At 38.2% G+C, this 22,479-nt stretch overlaps 1 protein-coding gene across 11 annotated transcripts in view; it reads right to left on the bottom strand.

The window, feature by feature from the left end:
• The window catches only part of NEO1 (neogenin 1), a 191,438-nt gene that overhangs the window by 115,829 nt on the left and 53,130 nt on the right, over nt 1–22,479 (bottom strand). For 10 of the 11 annotated variants that reach the window (XM_071754849.1, XM_071754845.1, XM_071754854.1 and 7 more), the window contains exon 2: nt 15,809–16,126. The exons of the other annotated variant lie outside the window; for it this stretch is intronic. In XM_071754849.1, coding sequence (XP_071610950.1) covers nt 15,809–16,126 — 318 coding nt within the window. The remainder of the gene's footprint in view (nt 1–15,808; nt 16,127–22,479) is intronic. 11 annotated transcript variants of the gene reach the window in all.

The following is a 22,479-nucleotide window of genomic DNA, read 5'->3' as shown; positions in this document are numbered from 1 at the left end:
TCATGTTACAGCTTCTTTACACTTTCCTCTGTCCTAATTACCCTTGCCTACAGAATCTCTTCAAGAAGGGCAAAGTGTTGGGATCAGACTAATTGATTTGTGATCACCCCCTGTTTTTTTGGACACACATTCCACATGAGTTATTTTTCAAGAAGAATATGCTAACCCCTGAATTCACAATTCATTAGAAATCTGTATTAAGAGACCTGAATATTAAGCAAATTCTTTCCCCAGCCTGGGAGTCATGTACCTCCTCATTTTGTCATGACTATGACACTATGATTCCTGCTTTCATCTCAGCTGTTGCAGTCTCTTTATCCTGTACAACTACCACTTGTACACTCATTGTATCTGTAAGTCAAAAGCATAACTGAGAATGTTATAGGAGGACTGAAGCCATGCAATTTCTGACATAAAGCTCAACTATGCTTTAATTTAAATCCCTTACCAGCACAACTCACTTTTTAGACAAGACCTCCACTGTATATTCCATGCAGGTACTCCATTAAGGTTAAACAAGCTTTGTTAAAGATGCTAAAGCTTTGTTAATTGCTAGTAAAACTTTTAGTTGATCACAGTTCTGTGTGTTTTAAAAATATATATTGTAACCTAGACTATAGTTTTGTCCTAAAGAGTAATTTTATCTTCATCTATGATTATTTGCAGTTTACCCTGCTGAAAAGCCTCCATTGTGAAGAAAGAATCTTTTGCTTTAGCCAACAAACAACCACAAAACAACATCTATGTGTTACAAAAGGTACTCTAAATATATATATAAGCCTTAATTACTACTAATTCTGAGACCTATTTATAAATACAGTAACAGGTCCCAGAGTGCTGGTATACCTCCTGCAGAAGTATACTACTAGAAAATCCTCTTTCATATACCATTATAGAGTCTTCCCATTACAGAGATGCTCTTTTCCTCTTAATGTGATCAACCTGCATTTCCTTAACTTTCTATAATAGTTTTCAAATATATTATCACGAAAGGAGGTTCAGTCTATTTAAACTGCCAACACAAAACTATTCTTTTAAGTTGGTTTTTTTTATATTTGATGCTTCTTTCTCGATGTCTTCAGTTTCCTAATCACTAACACTAAACAAGACTTCTTTCGCTGTGTCACCCCACACAATTATGTCATTGATGTACTGTAAATGTTCTGGAGCTCCACCCTTTTCCAAGGTATCACGGATGACAGTAGGGCTGTGTTTCCACCCCTGGGGCAGTTTATTCCAAGTGTACTGGACACCTCTCCAGGTGAAAGCAAACTGTGGCCTGCATTCTGGTGCTATAGGAATAGCAAAAAATGCATTAGCAATGTCAATAGTAGCATACCACCTGGCTGCCTTTGACTCCAGCTCATACTGAAGTTCTAGCATGTCTGGCACAGCAGCTCTTAGTGGTGGTGCAACCTCATTCAGGGCACAATAGTCCACTGTCAGTCTCCATTCTCCCTTAGGCTTCCACACTGGCCACATAGGACTAGTGAAGGGTAAGTGAGTCTTGCTGATCACTCCTTGGCTCTCCAGTTTCTGGATCAGCTTGTGAATGGGGATCACAGCATCTCTGTTGGTGCAATATTGTCTTTGATGCACTACCAAAGTAGCAACTGGCACCCGCTGGTTTAGTTTTCAGCAACCCCACTACAAAGGGTTTATCTGAAAGGCCAAAGCATGCACCCATCCTGTATTCTCAGTCTTTATAGCTGCAATACCAAAGGACCACCAGTACCCTTTCGGGTCCTTGAAGTCACCTCCCTTGATGTAGTCTATGCCAAGGATGCACGGAGCATCTGGACCAGTCACTACAGGGTGTTTATGCCACTTTATTCCAGTGATGCTCACATCAGCCTTCACAATACTCAGTTCTTTAGATCCCCCCCGTGACTCCAGAAACAGTGACGGATTCTGTCCCTTTCTGATTCAATGGCATTAAGGTGCATTGTGCACCAGTGTCCACCAAGGCTTTATACTTCCGTGGCCAATGAATCCACACAATCCAATAAATTGGGCTGGTCTTCTCCACCTGGCTGGAGGCAGGGCACCTCTAAGCTTGAGCACATACAACATTGTCAGTACATGCATTACTGGGGTTTGCATCCCCAGTACTCACACCTGAGGTACAGGGATCTTGAGTCACCAGCATATTTGAATTGGGTAACTCCACACTAGAGACTTGAGCAGCGATCTTTTTAGAAGGACCTCCTTTTGCATTCACCCTTTTTTCCTCAGATAGGAGGAGGACACCGCATTGCAGCCATTAAGAGAAGACATCTTCCTGTGAGAATCACTTAATGAAAATGAGTTACATTTCCAATGAGCAAGCTGCACCCACTTTTCACCCGTATGTTGCAAGACATCCAGTTGAAGACACAGCCCCATCTTTTTCTAAATTAACGTAATCACAAATGATACTGATATTAAAGATAATTTTTTCAGATTTGTACATGCATTCATCATCCCATACCAGCACAAATAGTGATTTTAGGGCAGTGAAGGAAAACACTCTTGACAGAGCAGGAACACAGATTAATAAACTCAATTTAGGAAGGCTGATTTTCCACTCGGAATGTTTTCTAAACACTGGTAGAACACATAAGCAATAGTGCAATTCTCACACATATACAATAAGAATTAGATGCATGGCAAATATCTGGTTGCATGGCACCTTCAAATCTTTTGCTAGGATAATGGAAATGGGAGGGAAAAAAGAAATCAACTGTGACCCTATTTTCTCCTTCCCTTTTGTCTCTCCCCTCCCCTCATCAAAAGACCAGAGCAATGGCAGGAATGTGAACAAACAATCTACTGCATGCAAATCTGTTCCATTCAGTCGCCATTCCCAGCTCTAGCATTACTGAGATTTGTGGCCCATTGTCTCAACTTCTAAAAAAAACAAAGATGTGCCTAGAAGAGCAGTAATTCCCATGCTCCTGGAAAACACAGATGGTAAAAATTCTGGCTATAGCCTGCTGCCTTCAATGGAGCCAGTATTTCATCGTCTGCACTTTCCAGAAGAGGAGGAATTCATTGCACCAGCCAGACGCTGATGTAGCTCAGTGGACTCTTTCCAGCCATGGTCAGTGCCAATCACTTTCAAGGAGGCTGAAAGAAAAAGAAACCTTCCATAATAAAAAATTACTAAATAACTCACTCATGTGACAATTTTCTAACCAATTTAAAGCAAATGCTTGCCTTCTGCTCTAAACACTGACTGTCAGCAGTCACTGGAAATTCTCAATTTTATTTAATATGGATGCTACAAACATGCACATTTAATCATCTTTGGAATCCTACTAACCTTTTGGCATCGATCTTGCCAAATTAAGACTGCAAAAGAAAAATAGGAAAAGATACTAACTTCTTTTTATCTAGGGCAACAGAAGGCTGAACAGGAATTCACTTTTCCCTTGCCTGTGTCAGGATTGTGTACTTTTACTACATGGTCACAGAATCAGAGAATGTTAGGTTGGAAGAGATCTCCAAGATCATCCAGTCCAACCTTTGACCAACACCATAATCAACTACTAAACCATGTCCCTAAGGACCAGGTCGAAACGCCTTTGAAATGCCTCCAGGGATGGTGACTCCCACTGTCCTGGGACATTCCAATGCCTGACAACCCTCTCAGTGAAAAAATCTTTCCTAACATCCAGCCTAAACCTCCCCTGGCACAGCTGCCATCCATTTCCTCTGCTCCTATCACAGTCCACTAGGGAGAAGAGGCTGTTTCCCTCCTCTCTCCAACCTCCCTTGAGGTAGCTGACGAGCCATAAGGTCTCCTCTCACCCCTTCTCCAGACTAAACAACCCCAGCTCCTCAGCTCCTCAAAGGATTTGTACACAGGCCCTTCTTGAGCTTTGTTGCCCTTCTCTGGACACTCTCCAGCACTTCTCTGCCTCTCCTATGGTGAGGTGCCCAGAACTGAACACAGGACTCAAGATGCAGCCTCACCAGAGCTGAGTACAGAGGGATGAGCACCTCCCTATTCCTGCTGGCCACTGAGTTCCTTATGGTCAGATGAAGTAATTTTTGTCATGTGCCTGAGTTTCCTCTATTGCTACTTCACAGACTGTAATTTAACATAATACCTTCTATAAGCATTAAACAGCTCTAAACACACATATATATGTTTATGCAATTAACTGTTGCCCAAAAGCTGGTTTCAGGCTTTTTTGTGGCATGCCAATGTGCTCAGCAAGTGTTTTCCAAAACTTTTATTTCCTTTATACCAGCTATGAAAATCTTCTGTCACTTGATATTATACACGTTTCTCATAATTTACAGAAGTCTAAACTAACTTGGCAGCCTCCTTTACGAACACTGCCACCCTACAGCTTTCACCTTGCAACGCTTCTGCAACCAGCTCTTCTGTCCAAAGGCTGAGGCTATGATTTGATTACACAAACTTGATAATTTTAGGAAAATTGATTTTTTTCCCCATTCTTCTTTGCCTAATCAAACTTTAACTTAGGACAAATCCATAATATTCCTGCTACTTTAGTAAAACAGTCTTGTGGGAAGCGTGAGCATTTTAGCCATGTAAGTAGATGAAGATGTATAGAAACCTGATAACCTATCATTAAAATTGCTACAACATCTGTTATCCTCCAGCAAAGCAATGGATCTTAAAGATCCTCCATATTTTGTTAGCACATCAGCTTCTCACCCAAACCCTGTTAAAAAATTAATAAGTTCAGCCATCTGTGGACACTTCATTAAATTATCACAGCTCCTTTTCTTATTTGCTTGAGCATTATTCACCATCATTTGTCTTAGTAGCAGAGGTGTGAAACATATTTTAAAATATGATTATGTTAAGAAGACATATTTCATGAATCTCACTAGTGAATAGATTAGACTTCATAATTAGAAAACATTTATGGAGAACAGAAGTCCAGCACTACCTGAATTAAGATAAGGCCAGGTGCTTCCAGTACTCTCTACAAAGGAAAAACACTATCACGTTTTTTTTCCCCTTGCTTAGACAAATTAGCCAAGAGAGAAAGCAACTTGCCCTGATTTCTGAATAGGAGATGGCTAATGAGAGTAGAAAGAGTATCCTTAGAATGACTGTAATACCAAGTGCAGAAAACCTACCAAACACCCTTGTTGGTTAAACTAATGCGGGATGCAGGCAGAATACATAAGGAAAGAGAAATTTCATTAAGTAATCGGAATTCTGACTTTGTTAAACATAGTCTTGTGTTTAACATGGTGTACACCAATTTAAAAAGGTAACCCTTGGTTAGAAATAGGTAATAAAAGGAGACTATATAAAAAAATATAATAATTTTCTAGTCTCATCAAGAAGAGGCCAGGAAATTATTTCAGGAATGAAAGGAGAACATGAAAGATGATTCAAGAAAGATCTTTAAAAATAAACAGTCATTGATGACAACCATAATCTTCCAAAAAAGGGAGCAGGGGTGAGGTAGGGGATGTCAGCCCCTGGGACAGTGGAAGGTCAGGCTCAAAGTGCTGCAGAAACTACACAAGGAGCACAGAAAGAACAGTTTTGCTAATGGAGTAGGTGAAATAAGAGCACCATTAACATCAGAGACAGATCTCACAATGAAAGGGACAAAGAACAGAAAAGCTCCAGCATCAATTGCAGCAGTTCAAGGAGGCAGCAGAAGCTGCAACAGCCACAATGAATTCCACCTATAGGCACACTGAGAAACGTGAAGAGCTGACATTTCTAATACCACAGAAAAGATGAACTAGGCATGGGTACTAACTATGGGATCATGTATTTGGTATTGTTGAAAATCATTCTAACAGTGAAGACAGTGAAGAAAGGACTATGGGATTTTATGAGAAGACCTTAAGGTATGCAGATTGCCTCACCATTTAAGATACCTCAGGCCTTAATCAATAGACTGCCTGAAAAAAAAAAAAAGTACAGGCTCACAATTACTCTTTCTAAAACAAAATCAATAGCCATAACAAAAGAAGAATAAGATCCGAGTATTCTGGTGAAAGAAAAGAGTTTGACAGATTAAATAATTTCAGATCCAAGGAAGGCTATCAATTACGAAAGCTCATGTGAGCAAGCTATTCAAAGATTAGTACAGAGAGGACTGTCATGATAAATTTATCATGAAGCTGGAAGGAAGGAAAAACTTTTGCAGGCAACTCTATAGACAGTGACAGAGACAACTGGTATCTGAGACAGACATTCACAGATGGGAAATAACCTGAACAATATCACAGAGGAATGATCAGAATTCATTAATAGCAAAGAAACCCCTCAAAAAAAGAGATCACTTGAAGACCAACATATCAGGTGACATAAATACAAAGGAGAAAGATCTTCTATAAGTACAAACATCTAGCTGAAAAGAGACAACAAGGATGCATGGAAGAAAGGAGAAACACTGAGAGGAGTGTACCTAGCAAATTATTTGATAGAATTGTAATTCACTCAAAGGGATTCAGAGGAAAACAGCAAAGGTGAGGATTATCACACCACTGACCCCTGAATCATGGACTGTTGGTAGCAATTAAGCTCATTATATCAGAGACAGTTTTTAAAGGTCCATCTATAATGAAGTCTTTTGTTGCTTTATTTTTCATGTGTTCAACTGAAGAACAGGCACAAAAGAGATGACTGACAGTACATCTAATCCAGGAAAGTGCCGTGAAAAGCTGCTAGAAAATGACAGGCAGCACCTTTACAGAAACCTATAAATTATCTAGAGACATTTCCCAATGCTTCTCCCCCAATATAGGGATAAATATATGCAAATAAGCAGGAATTACAAAGTTTTTTAATAAATTCTCACGTTTACTCCTAGTGTACTTACATGAATGATGAGACATAGCCTATGCTTTTAAGAATATTACCAAGACCTAACCTCTCCAAAGTCAGCCACTGTAAGTTTTGAATTTGATTTTTCCTTATTCAAAATAATTTTACTCTGTTTTGTAGCCTTTTCTGTGTCAATAAAATCCCCCTTGAATTTCTATTATGAAAAAAAAAAAAAATCATCATACACACACTTCTGCCACGGTACTTCTTACTGCATTTATGTTATCTTTTATTTGGGTAGGTGTGATAGTACATGTTCTTCTGGTTTTTAAATGCAATATGCATCTGATCAAAAATCTAAACAATGCCAACATAAAGACCCTTCACTGTTATCCTAACAAAAGCTGAAATGTCTCATTGAATCCCACATTTAGGAATACAGGCTGCACATGTAACTATCACTTGCCTGACAGTTTGGGATTTAGTGAGCCATCTATGTGAAAACTTGTCAAACAAAATTACAAAAGGGATTGCTGGTGCTGACACACAGACACAAATAAGGAAAAAATCCATACTTGAATGAAAATATTAACAAATGAGAAATCTAATCTAAACAAAGTTCAGCCAACTTCCCTGTTTAGGGGGTGATGATGCATCATCACTATGCTCTCAGTTTCTACGTTTGTATCACCATCTAGAATCACTCATCAACAGACTGTCTACAAAAAAGGGGGTTTTAGAAATTTGGCACTGAAGCTCTCTTTCACAGGATTCATACTTCTCTAGAGGTTAACTATATTGCCTTCTGTATTTTCAAAACCAAGGGTCAGGATTTGAATGGATATTGCAAAGAGCTTTATTTCTATATGATTTACAGCAAGTTTACAATAATTTGTAAAAGAAGATTAACATAAAAAGAAGTTTGTACATTAACCAAATGCACAAGGGTAGCTTTATTGGTTAATTACAAAACATAATTAAAGCTGCAAACTGGTACACTGATTAAAAAATAATCTTTCTGGTTTAAAATTACATACGATGTTCCACCTAAGGTAACATCTAATTAATAAAAACATAGCTTAACGAATGACCAGAGGACTTAAACACCTCTGAGCAGCTGATTCAGGAAGCTACCAAAAAGATCTCATGATATTGCAATAAGAAGGGAGATTTCCACTGCATGTGAATGGGATAGGTATAACAGAAATCTAAAATTTTGCAAATTTGGCTGTTTCCCTGAATCTACCCACCCATGAAAAGAATCCATATCCTCCTCCCCCCTCCACTTTCTGACAGGGTTCAGGTAAGGGATCTCTCATTGCACTAAACATTTAATTGCATTTCTAGAAAATCCATACTACTTCTGTTTTTTCTGAATAGTAGTATTAAATTGTTGCTAGAACAGAAAGTTAAGACACAAACGTTACAGATCTGCTTGTGTCCTCTCTCCTATAGCTACATGAGAAGATTCTTTACCCTCTAATGAGCACAAATAACCTTGAATTAGTTCACTGACCCATGGTATTAGGGACAGGGATAGCATTAGTCAAGAGACTGGTTTTGATTTTATTCAATACTAGAATATAATAAACTTTAAATACAAAAGCTTAAAAAAAAAAGAATTTTTAAGAAAACCAGTGGCTTTAATACCATTCAACAATCAAAACCACAATTTTTTCACCTAGACTATAACTTGAGCATTAGATACCAATAAAGATCTTAAAACCAAGCTGCTCTAAAATTGTCCTGCTGTGGGCTTTCACCTGGCATTATAATAATCAATTCAGCTGCAGACAAACTGTACAGATCTCTGCTCTGGATGTGGCGAGAAGCTATGTGCTATTAAATCATAACTTGGTGTATTGCTTCCATGAGTTGCTGATGAAAAAAAAGCACTAAAAAGCAGGATAAATGAGCTGGATAGACAAGGACTTGCAGTCAGGCTCGAGGAATTACTGGAAGCAATTTCTGGCATACACACCACAAAAATAAGGGGGACAGACCAACTGCTGCTGAGGGAACAAATATTGATCAGAAGCAACACTTCTTCCCTTCCTAAGTCTAGAGAATTCACCACATGTTGATACCCTGCTGAGCTCTCCAAACCTTTCAGCTCATGTCTGAAACAACACAGACTTACTTCGATTAGATTTCTGCTGATCCATTTTAAAATTATTACTTCAGTCATAAACAATTCCAAGTCCTCTCCTGCCATATCCCCTAAAAAGAATTAAATTCAAAGAAATTCTGGAAGGAAGACTGTAGCCTAATTCTCTACTACCATGCGAGAGCTATAGGAGTCATTCAAGATCACAAAAAAACATCAACACCACTGTGGCTTAGCATTTATTTGGGTTTTGTTGGAAAGGAGGAAGGGAAGAAAGTAGATGTATCTCAAAGGCAAACCTCTATGGGTTGCATACTGAAAGTGCTCAGTATCATCAATTATGATCATTTCAGTTGCCACCTCCCAAATTTATGTAGTTACTGTTAAAAAAGAGTAAATGACAACAAAGTCTGCCAACTTGTTTCTCATAAACTTACACTGAAAATACTTACAATAGTTCTGAATCTGGACCTTTGCTTTCAGACCAAGTACTAATATAGAGCAGTCAAGAGGCTCCTATAGATTTTTTCCCCCTACTTTAACTGGACAAATGTGGACTGTAAGAATTCAGAATGGCCTATGAGATATAAGATTTCTTAACTGAAATGTCCAAACTCTCCTGTTTTTAGTAGCAGATGACAGAAACTGTACAAGCTGGCATTTTGTTAAAAATCACCTTTCCCATTACCCTATCACTGACAAGAAATGCATTTTGATCTAAACAAGTTTATGAAAAATGCAGATTTTTTTTAGTTTTGCAAGGAAACTTTATCACCCACGTTCCCAGCTTTCACTGCTTAACTGCTCTTAGGTACTCACCACTGAAGTATCTGTGCTCTAAAGTTTCTTCCAGTTCCAAGGTACAGAAAGTTCTTTATTCATGAAGATCAGATCAAGCTTGCTTTGTTGGGTTTTTTTTCCCTCCCTCACTCTTAAATGAAATACGCAATACTGAGTAAAAAATATGGTTTTATTTCTTACCTAACTGCATCTCCAAAGAGTTGCTATATCCACATGGATTGTTTGCTCAGCCACTATCTATAAAGCTGACCTCTTATCCTCCCTGAATGGCAGGAACACACAAACTGTACAGTAGGAATAAAACTCTACTCGGTTGTAGTCTTCAGTTGTAGGCCAACTTTGCAAAAGCTCTGAGATTCCAGAACTGTACAACCTGGCCACTTTTATGCAGTTCTTAGTAGTCATAGCAAAAAGGAAAGATAAAAAAAATTGACCCAAATTAATATTTAAGCAAAATTTGTAACATAAAAAAGTGATTTTGATATTAAATAGTTAAATACTATCACATACCAGAAATGAACACACAACATAACGTATGTGACAATGTGCCTTGCTGAGATTTAGCTTTAATTGCAAGAAAACACCCATCCAGGTCCTCTCTCCTACAAGCTGTGCTCAGGGAATGTCCTGGATAGCTGTTTCTTGCCCACACCTTGCCTACTGCCTATCAAAAAACTGTAATGGATATAGGATGACTAAATTCTACATGGTCTTCTCCCAGCATACTCATTTGACAGCGTCTTGTTTATTACGTTATAAAAAGTAATGTTCTGAATTTGTTGCAGAGAAATTCTTTACTAGCCCACTGAGGGAAAGGCTAAGATTTTCCTGAGACCATATAATGAGCCTGCAACAGAAGCCACCAGCATCTCCTGGCTTGTAACTCAATTGATGACTCCAAGCCACATTACATTAAACACCACTGCAGTCACTTCTCCAGGCCTCCTGTCATTTCAGTGGCAGTGAAACAGACAGGCTCTCCTAGACACCACTTTGGAAGCCCAAAGCTAGATACATCCAGGATGCAAATAAACCTTCAAAGGGCAATCTAACCAAAGAAGACTTGGAACAGTTCCTCAAGTGAGGTCCATTCTCTGCATCTGATGCACAAGTAGATGGCACTGATCAAGCACAACTCAAGGGCTTGATGCCCTCAGCAATGAGAGGATCTGTGCAGTGTTATGCAGCTAGTTAGAGAATCCAGACCGCAGCTTTCCTCCTCTGGTCTTAAGTCTCCGGCTCTTTAAGGAATCTTTATCTTTTGCAATCCTCTGACACAGGGGTTATGTATGTTCCAAGCTGTGCAAGACCTGAGAGAGCCACATACTGGAGCATTTCTTCACTACACAACCCCATGTGGGCCTCCAAATTCATCTGTTCAGGGATGGAGACAGAAGGAACGACAGTGATGAGGTACTGTGCATCACCTGGTGGTGCCTATACCACATACAAAGGGATAGATAATTGCACAGTCAACACATTCTGACATGAAGCCTTCAGATACTTGATTTCACAGACAAAAACATTACTACAAAGATTTTTAGTTAAGTTCTGAAAAGAAAAATGGTGTAGAAAAATTTTGTTATTGAAACTGTATCCCAGAGCATTACCCAAAGCCAAAAGCTTAGGGAGTCTGGTGGAGTCTGAGCTAGATGAATAGCTGGAGGAGGTCAGAAAAGCAGAGGAGTAGAGTACACCAAGCTGAGGAGCACCAAGTGCTAGAGCATACTTGGAATTAAACTCAAAGTCTTTCTCCCAGGTACGTACATGATGTGTCTCAACCCACTCAAATCACTCCAGTATCACCAGCTGTAAATGGAACAACAGGTATGTTTTCAGATAATTTTGAAAGAAATACTGGTTTTTTTACTGACTACAAACCTGCTTTTTCTGATCATTGAACTGGTTTAGATCTTGATGCTACAAGCCAGGAATATTTCTTAACAAAAGTGATTTACCTATACTTTTCCTAAAAGTAGTTACAAACCGAAGGTTTAAAAAGAAACTTTCCATGAATATTTAAATGAGACAGCAATGTAAGGTATTTACTTAATTGAAGTAGGAGGAAAAAACCCAAATCCTAAGTTATCACCAAGTGCTTTTTGAAATAATGAAACTCTGGCATATCTGAAGTTAGTATCAAGGGAGCACTACAGCCACCTTATCACAACGAAGGAAAGTGTATACAAAGCTCAAAGCCAAGTATCATCAAATACAAAGATAAGTGGAAGAAGAGCAAGAAAAACAGATAGATGCACTTGGGAGAGTAAGATGACAAGAGGTGAAATACATAATTTTGTCAACAATCTCTATTGGAAGTCATAAACTTATATGAAGAAACTCAGTAACACTGTCAATCTTCTGACATTTTGTATCTTTATATATCATTTCTCTCAACTAAAGCTTAATGAAAGCTTTAAGTAAGTAGTAGTAAATAGTGATTGGAAAAAAATAATCTCAGGAATATTTTTAAGCTTATATCATTATACTTTTTCCTAAAATACAAACAAATTAATATTCCAAGGTGAGTTACAGACACAGTTCCCCAAAATTTTAAAAGTCGTGTAATATAAGATCTTCACTCTTCCTAAGATCTAATGAGCACTTAAGTATCAAAGACAGATTTGCATTTCAAAAGCCAATTAAAAAAAACATACTGTAGCAAGGCACTAATTAAAAAGTGTTGTGGCTTTACATAAATTAGGCAGTTACTTTTACTTTCCTTGTACAAATCCATCAAAATAATCACAAAACCTATAAATTACATGGATAATATGACCACCCATCTCCCTCCACCACTCTGACATTAGTGTGGTTTCAAAGAAAGCAAGAAAAAAGCCTTTGAAAAATATGTTCATAATGTCACAAATCCAGTTCAGAGCACAATGACGTGGTTAGGTTTGCACAGCCAGAAGAAGCAAAGAGGGAAGAAACACTGGCAAAGACAAACTCAATCTTGATTTGCTAGAAGAAGCCAAAATGGGGAAGTACAAGTTTAATAGGGAAAAGAGATACATGTATCCCCAAACTACTGATCACTAAGGAAAACTGACAGATTTCTTGCTGCTTGCAGTTTCTAAAAACCCAAAGTCTTTTCTGCTAGAAGTCTGGTAGAACAGTAAATAACTTACTATCCAGGTGCAGTAGCAAACAAGTTAAAGTTACAGGCTAATTCTGCTGATTTTAAGTATTATTCATCACGTAATACTTCACTATAACTTCTGACTTGTTTTTCAAAATCCCATGGGAAACCAGATTACACTAGGAAAAGATCAATTTCTATGGGAGTCTCAGTTGCCACAGAATCTTTGATTCTCACACCTCAAAAAAAAAGCCAAAGAGTAAAGTCATTTCATCCATTATCACACATGGAAAAGGTTCTTTAAAAGCACATTGTCAAAAGAACTACAAAGCTTGCCAATCCCTGCCATCATCAATTTTCCCCTGCCATCACACATTTATAGCACTGTGTCAGGAACAGAAATTGAAGGAAGAAACCAAAAAAGTAGGGCTCAGTCATTCAGTCACTGTCTGAACAGTCCATGCTTGAGTATTGAGTGTGCATTTAGGTTTGATTTTTTCATGCAATGGTTGACTAAGCCCCTCTGTCACCTTGCAACACCTTGTGTTATCAATACCTGTCATTCTACACCAATAAAGGAATTTAAGTTTCCTACTGCCAAAAATTTTGGATCCATCAAAATGAAATACAAAGTCCTTTAAATAATTTCATAAAATTATCACAATTTATCAGAAAAATCATGCAGTGGTAAAGGCTGAAAACTCAAAACCTGTATTCATTCAAATGTATGATGTAAACCAGCATGATTTTACTGGGTTTTCTTTGCCCTGGTCTGCATTACTCTTCAGAATTTGTAATTTTTAGGTAATGAAGTTACTTAATGAATAAGTAATAGTTAAAACATGCAAGCTACATTTCATAGTACTCTCTTTTAAAAAGACATCAGCTGCATCACAGAACAACATTCACCCACATCATGAGGTCAACCTACCCCTGCCCAATTAAGAGAATTAGCTGCTTCCCACTGCTGTCTTGAGGCCAAGGAGAGATCTTACTATGCTAACTATCCCCATGCTTGGGGCAGCCTGAGAGCTTCCAATTAAAAGAAGGAGTGGAAGAAACACTAAAAAACAACTGATAAAACTGAGGGATACAAATGAGGTCAGGAAAAGCAATACAATTAAACCCAAATTTAAATACTTAATTTGTTATTTCTTCTTAATTTCTTATTCCAAAGCCTTCTTATTCCCATCCTCCCAACTGAAGGATTAAACTCTGTGTGGTCTTGCACAGCTCCTGGCACTTAACTTAGTAAACAGGTTTTTACTCAGTTAGTAAACAGGTTTTTGCACACCTACACTTGACAACTCTTTTGGAGCAGTGGAACGGTTTATGCACTCTGCAGCCAGAGGATGCACTTGTGTCAGCTCCTAACAGCAGGGTACAAGGTAATGCAGAACATGCACAAGAGCATCTCCTCTGGTTCTAAACAACAAAAGAAAAAAATACTCAAAATACCCCCACACCAAAAGGCAAATTTCGTTTAATGGAATGAATGCATATTCTTCCAATCAGATGCTAGGCCAACACGAGACAAATAGGCAACTATCTGTGTGATAAACATTTGTAAGAGCTTAGGTTAGACTGCAATTATTCACTTTTCCAGCACTGATTTTTTGAAAACAAAACTCACCAGAATTGTATTGGTTTGGTTGTTGTATTAAAACAATACTATGTCACTCTGGACTATATCACAGATTAGTAAAAGCAAACTGGAAATTTAAGACATAAATTGAAGACATTCTGGATTACCTTCATTTTTAACCCCATTAACCTTACCTAATGATCATATAGACCAGAACGATAATAGAAGCAAGATGCTCAGTGATCTCATGTGGAAAGCAGCACAATTAATCATGACAGAAGCAATGTAAGAAGGTGGTAATTGCCTGAGAAAACTGCTGTTATTGTCATCATTACCAACAAACTTAGAAATATAATTCTCATTCGGAGACTCTGAAAGTCTCTCCTTTAAGGTATAAAACCCCAATTTTTTTTATTTCTGACATTTCAGATGCTTCACAACAATACTACAAGCTAAGTAACAACAGCAGAATATGAATGATGGTAAGCAGCAGCTCTGGGAGACACTGTAGCACTAGTCAGAAAGAATTCATTACCTCGAGATATTTATTAAGGAAAGAAAAAAAAAGGCTGGCAAACATTAGAGAAACAAAAGGAAATTGCTCCATTGGCTTCTTCCCTAGTTAAGGCAATGGCTTTAGCTTACCTTTTTTGCTGTTTTTTGAAGTCTCAGTCTCACAAAGTAATTATAAGTCTTTTCCAGCTTCATAGTTAGCAAAGCACATACACAGCCTGATACTGCTGATCCCCAAGATATAAGTAAATGACATTATGCACCTTCCCCATTTATTTTTATCAGGGGACTTCACCTACCTACTGCTCTCTACTCACCAAATAGAAGATATCACCCAATATCAAATTTGGTTATACAAAACCACCAAAGGTGAGGTTCTGACTATATCTGACTTCTTTCTATCTGTCAGGAAAGTTTGAAGCATGTTACTCTTAAAGTTCCTTGTTCTCACTTTTTACTAGAGAAAAAGAGAAATACAAAACCCAAGCACTCCTCCTTTCTCCACCAGTCCTCCAGTTTTTCAGGGACTTCACACATCACCAGCTTTTACTTTTTCTTCCCATTTACTTCATGACATATAGGGCAGATAAATATCAGCATATAAACAGGCATAGAAAGTTCTTTTTAAAGGTATTTATATACAGAGTAGAACCCTGCTCCTCTTTTCTCTTTCTATGCTTCATTGTGATTGCACACAACCAAAGCTGCTTCTTTTTATCCATTCATTTAAGTTTACCTGATCTTTAACATTTCCTGAATTACCCACATGTTAAGCCTCTTAGAGGGTTAGACTATATGACAACATTCACTCAGTAAAAAGAGAGACAGAATCCCAGTTTGCTGATAAGCAATGAAAGTCTTTTTTCATTTCTTGCTAAGACCTTCCTCTTTTTCAAATGGCAGAGCACACAGGTACATTATTACGCTGTTTGTTAGACCCAACAACAAAGAACAGAAACTAACCTGCTACCGTGAGCTTTGCTGTTCTGCTGACAATGGTTCCCAGGCTTTCCACAGTTGCCACACACTGATAATATCCTTCATCAGGTTTGTTATGCTTGGAATGCACCACACTGTTTATTAATAAAGATCCATCTGGTAGCAACTGGCGACGATCATCTGACACTAAGTTTATAAGAGTCCCATCTTTTTTCCATTCAATTTTTGGAGATGTTTCAGAATAAGCTGAACAGTTCATTATAACAGAAGCTCCACGAACTGACAGAATGTCTATTGGCTCCACCAGGAAGTAAAAAGGAGTGAAAGTTCTCACAAGGGATCCTGTAAAACACAAATCACACAATTTTTGGGTTAGCTTTCTACACTTTTTAAATTGTAAAACGCATCCTCATTTCAAAATATTGTCATGTGCACAAGAACTACCACCACTTGCAATATCATCTCCCTGAACATACTGGAAATAGCTTGGTCAGTATTGCAGCATTTTCTGTTTTGACTGCTTACACCAATGGACTCTGAGACTGAAAGAAATTTTCATCACTACAACATATTCATCTGCTCATATTGGAATCAACATGGTTAATAGTCCCAAGCAGACAGAAGTCTGCCTAAAACCTAAACAAACCAATACACATTGGCAAGTACCACATTTACAACAAAGGACATTTAGGCTTAGGACTCCTTAGGACCTCCTTTTGTGGTACAGCTGCCATACCAAAGCAATGTGGTAATATGTTTTGTATAATAAAGATTAAGAAACATTAAGAATAATTCAGCCCTCAATATAAGAAGAGTCACCAATTCTGAGCTTAACGCATCATGCAAGTGCCATAAAACAGCTTTTTACTTCTATTCTAGTTCAAGATAAATGTGATTCCTTTTCCATTTTGAATATACCCAAAAGACTTCTCTAGTTAACATCTGGTTTCCATTAAGAAATTAATTTTAATTACTGTATTCCTGGTGCATTTGGTCAAGCAGAAAGATTGTGCATTGGTAACACTTTGATGTGCCTTAACTTGATCATCCACAGAAAACACGAAAAATTCTTACAGGGGAGAACAGTTTTTCAAATCAGCACAGTGTTGGGCTGAGAGAAGAAAGGGTGTTTGCTTTTAAAGCCAACCTTAGAAACAACATCAAGGCTCTGACAAACTCCACCTTTCTTCCCCTTGAGGACTAGGGGTAGAATACCTTTACAAAACCTCATGACAACGTAACTTACTCCTAGCAAACAAAAAACAAAAATGCACAGACTGGGAGCTTAATAGGGCTTTAGAAAGCAAGTCACTTCAACCCAGATTCTTCCATTCTTTGTATAAAAGAAAGCAAGCTGTAAAAGTGAATGCTTACAACAAAAATGCCAGCTTGTTTGCCTTGTTTGGCTTTGGTGTAGATGGGACCAGATCAAATCCATTGATGAGCTAAGATTATTCTTAAAGCAACAAAGTGCCCAAGGAAATAACATTGAAAAGTATAGGGCAGAGGATGTCAGAAAAGAGCATGCCAAGAAGCAGCAGCAGCACAGAAGGGATTGAAGACTTCCAGGGAGAATGGGAAGCATATTCCCAGCCACAGCCTGCTACAACTCAGAAAATGCCACTGCACAGAAAGCTGAGGATAAAAAACTATGGCCCATCTTGAAGGCAGTCAAACTGGATTTGAGACCTTCCTAGCTGCACTCTTAGAAAGGTTTTGCAATTTAGAGTTAGGGGCACTCACTCTGGAGAAGTGTCCTTGGGCTCCATCCACAGTTCAGCCAACTGAGTTCCTACTTCATTTCAGCCTCGGTTCAGCATAAATATGCTTTGTACATAAAAGACCTTAATAAGCTTCTACTTCTGTCATGAAGCCATTTCTCCCACTCCATCAACCTATTGATTATCCAGTTAAATGACACCACACTATTAAAGACTGACTTGGTGTACTTCATGGAGGGAGTCCTTCCCCTTTCCATGTATTTATCTTTTGTGGGGTGTCTATGTGTATCTATACATCAGTGGCTTGAATTGTGTTAACACAGGCCAAAATAACTTTAAGCAAGACAAGTCTATCCTCCTGCTCAGATACACAAACAGTTGGCTCATTCCCAACAGATTTTCTTTTTATCCCAGATCTGCTCTTGTAAACTGATGGTGGGGACCCACCAATTCTTGCAGGCACTCAGTTCCTGTGCTCCATGATCTCGGTTATTAAGATTACCAAGCAGTGTTGCTAGCTATGATTTACGCCCAAATTTTTTTTTGCCATTCTGGGCATGGAGAACAGGCTCTTCATCTTTCCCAATAGTCTTCAACATATGTAAGGACTTAAATCCTTCTCCAGCCTTTTCTTCTGGCTTAGCATTCCTACTTCCTTTAATCTTCTCAAAGACTTTATGTCATTAAGCTCTGCTAATTAGCTCCCTGAATCCTCTCCAACCAGCTCACACTCTTGCTCATGTGCAGCACCCAAAACACACTGGAGGGCCCCAGCAGAGCCCAGATCAGTGTTCAGTGCAGGTACAGTGTCATCTGACGTGTGTTGGAGGCTCTACAGCTCCCTTCTTCATCCCTCCCAACATAGAGGCATTAGGGTTTAGCACAGAAGATTAACACTACCACATACATTCATCTGTAATCCCTTCTCTGTCACAATCCCCAGATCCTTCCCTCAGAAGCTGCCATGAGGCTTGGTTTTTCCCATTCCATGTTTGACTATCTGATTACTCCTGCCTATCTGAATTAACTTTACCTTGGTTTCTCCAAATTTTTTCTTCTTCTTAAAAAAAGTTGACCAATTTTGACCTTATCCTCCCTCTTGCAGCTTTAAGTCATGTGAAAATGTAATAAATACAGCTTACTCTGTCATCCAGACTGATGTATCTAATATAGATGTATATTAGAAAGAAATGTAATAGAGGTTTATTCAGAATACACAGGTGCAAAAATCCCAAACAAAGCAGCCTTCAACAGCCTCACCATCACTTCCTAACATTTATCCATCCCTTTTTGTAGACATCTTGTGCTGGCTAGACCATGTTTCCCTGTTTCCTTACAACAGTGTAATGGGATGGTAGCTGTTGAGGCAAGAATAAAGGAAAGTGGATTTTTTGCTATTTAACTCTTTAAATTAAGGTGAGCAGAATGATCTGATAACATTTCTTTGATAATTCCCTCTCAGTTAACTCTCCTATCTACATTATTTTCAGAAGAAATTAGGATGGAAAAAAGGTCTGTTTATTCACTCCTTGATTTTTCCAGCAACTGAAACCAAGCTGATGACTTTTATACATCTCTAGCTCCTTCTTGCCTTCCGTTTAAATTATTTTAGGTTTTTCTCATCATCCCCATACCTCACCTCTCAGATTCTCACCACCAACAGTTCTGAAACTGTTTCGGCCAAGGTAAAATTCATCACACACAACTGGTAGCTACCAATGATAAAATTGCAGCTTGTCCTTTGCTAAGCCTGGTTGATGTCTCATTGTCTCAGTATGATGATGAAGGACTATAAGAATGCAACTCTTCTGACCAAAAAGGACCAACAGAAGCGCATCTGAGATACATCACCAAGTTTACAAAGTTCAGAGGAATCTGCCTGAACTTCTCCTTCTAGCACGCTTTCCCCAAAGATGGTGAAAAAGCAAAAAAAAAGTTATTTTTAATACAAGACTTTCCAGCCACAGGACATCTGAGAGCACCTAAATAAGACAAGGAGCTCATCATTGCTCTTTCCAAATGCTGTGTTTTCAAAGGATGATTTACCTCTGTGGAAAAAAAGAAACCCAAGACTTGCTTTAGCCTTCTTTTCCCTGCTACCATGTACACAGAAAGGCTGCTTTTTTTTTTTTTTTCCTATGTATTTTTTAAACAAGACTTCAAGTGAGCGTTTACATGAAAGGCTCAAGTAGGAAGAAGCTTCCCTTCATATTTCTAAAAGACACAAGCATGCCAATAACAAACTTAAAATAAAACATTTAATCGTGGGCTTTAGCAACTGCCTGACACAGGCTCTTTAGAAGTTCTGGCATTCAGGAAAATAATTTCAGACAAAATTTTCTGAGCTCAGTTATACTCAGCACGCAGATATTACCTTGCACCAAAGCAAGGCAATAGGTGTCAGGTTTCCCTATTATTCATGCTACAGATTCAACCTTAATCTACACTGTTGCAACCAAAACTACTTGGTAGAGAAGCTTTCCTGATGACAATCATCAATTGCATTCAAAGTGGAGGACTTTAATACCAGGTTTCACATCACTTTTGGAAGGAAAATTCATTCCATTTACAAGGACCAAAGGCAACAATTAACCAGAAAGAAAATGTGAAGCACATGTATCATTCCAGAATCACTTTTTCTAAACAGAATAGGAAGTGAAGGCAACCAAACACATCTTTCATCACGACTACCTGACTTCAGATTAGTAGGACACAAGGATTCAGATGTTGAAAGGAGTCATACAGGGCTTTGGTGAAGAACGATGTCTTACTTTTACACGTTGAGGAAAGATGTGTCAAATGAGGAGCATGATACTTGTCCTTTCCAGTTAGACTCCAAAACAATTTAAGAGTACATGTATATAACACCCTTGAAAACTGATGTTTAAAATAGAAGCATTTGACAAAATCCTAATCAGACTGGCAGTAACTATTATAAATCCTTTTTTATGTACTGCAAGTCAATGATAAAAGATCCAAGCTCTCTTGCTGCAGGACTGAAGTTTTAAGAAGCTTTTCACCAGAATTTAATTAACATTCCCAATGGCTCCTGTAATCCTAAAACCAGTATGCCATGCCCTTCCTAACACAATAATTAAAAAAAGCTGTCTTCAAGAATCACCCAAACATATTTTAATTGAAGATATCACAAACACTATTCCTTGCAAGTTGCCAGCAAAAGCTCACAATGAACTTGTCTTGTGGTTTTGTTAAAATGTTAATTGATAAGAAGCACATTATCTATAGGGATAAATTGCTACACACATTAATCTTTAAAGAAAATGTAAGCATTAGCAGTAATTTTTTTTTTCCCTTGACAACACTAGAAACATTCTGGATTGCTCCATAAGCAATATTTATGTAAGATATTACAATATATCATGGCAGTTTACGCAAAGATGTATTTTCTGCTTACTATTACATTTTTCCCTTATGGCAGAATACAGACCACCTGTCCAAATTCAAGTGCATATGATGGCAATATACATCAGCCAACAAAAGATGGTTTAGGATTTTTTTTTAAAACACATTCAAAGCCCCAACACACACGTGGTGGTTGGCAAGCTCAGTCCTACAGAAAATTTGATGCCAAATTTTCTAAACGCCATTTCAATTCTTTCTTTGCAAAGATTCTACAATCCATAAATTAGAGACAAAAATGCTATTGCACCTAAGCATCAGGAAAAAAGGAAAAAGAAGAGCAATCCCTGACTGCAGACAAACAATATAAATCTTGTTGGTACTCTGATAATTCCAGAGGTAGCCTGACAGCAGAACCTAGGAGAGCAAGTGATGTAAAATTGTAAGGTAAGCAATGCCATGTATAAATCTAGACTTTCCCAGACTCACTAGATTCCTTTCTCCATTAGCACAACCCAATTTCCTCTTTTTATGATTTAATATACTATAACAAGAGTTTTCATCAAAAAGAGTAACTCATGTTCACCCCAGCACCATTAAGCATCATGGGCTAGCAATGATGTTTGAAGGCTGATCTGGTACCTCAGATTCACCCTGGCCAATAAGGGCAGGGGCCATGTCCTGAGATCGATAAAGCAGAGTCATCCTTTTCTTTGAGGTATGGGGAAACCACCTGTACAGATGCCCATTTGCTAAAATGGGATGCTTCAGGGGTTGCTGCATAGGGACAGGAAGAGCATTGCTTGTTCAAGGAAATTCTCCCAAAAGAGAGCAGTGTAAAGCTGGATGCTTTGTGCTGTTTCGTTGTCAATGCTGTGCACACGTGTTTTCTTACAATGCAGACCAAGCAGACCATGCTGAGGGAACAGTAATAACAGCCCAGGTTAGCACCCAAAAATCTGCACTCTCAATCACTCTCCTGAATAAAATGGTCTGTTGAGAGAAACTGCTCTTTCAAACTGTTGTGAAGTGCACCTGTCTGAACACCACCAGGCTTAGGTGCAAGCTGTCATCAATACCAAGATGGCAGCTTCCAGTTGGAAGGAATTCTGCTCTGACCTTCTGTTCCCATGGTTTTCAAAAGACATCTATCTAGAAGCATGAATTTGTGAACAAGCTATTTTTGCATATTATTTTCTAGTGGTTTAATGTTACTGAGTGGAGAAGGTTTTTGACACCAGGTTCTAAAAAGGAAACAAAAGTCAAGATACCCACTACCATACAAATTACTGCCACAGAAAGAAATACTGTATGTTTCAAGACTTTGCCTTCAGTAACTTTGGGCATCCTTGCCTTTCAGACAGCACAGTCAATAACAAGCAACAAATTCAAGCAAAGCAAACAATATTTTGCAATTGCTTTTACAGCTTTGTCTATACTTCCAGTTACCTTTCACTTGTTAATAAAAATTCTTCGTGCCTTAATCTTGACTGACCTTCTTGACAGACCTCAATCACAAAACTATACTAAAAAAATTAATCCCATTTTTAAAAGTACACAGGAATAGAACTAAAAAAAGCATAGCCAGATAGGGTACAGTGTGTCTGCAGTAAA

The sequence above is a fragment of the Heliangelus exortis genome, chromosome 11 (genome assembly GCF_036169615.1).
Source record: "Heliangelus exortis chromosome 11, bHelExo1.hap1, whole genome shotgun sequence".
NCBI lineage: Eukaryota > Metazoa > Chordata > Aves > Apodiformes > Trochilidae > Heliangelus > Heliangelus exortis.
Note: the sequence above shows the minus strand (reverse complement) of the source record. Positions and strands in the feature narration are given on the sequence as shown.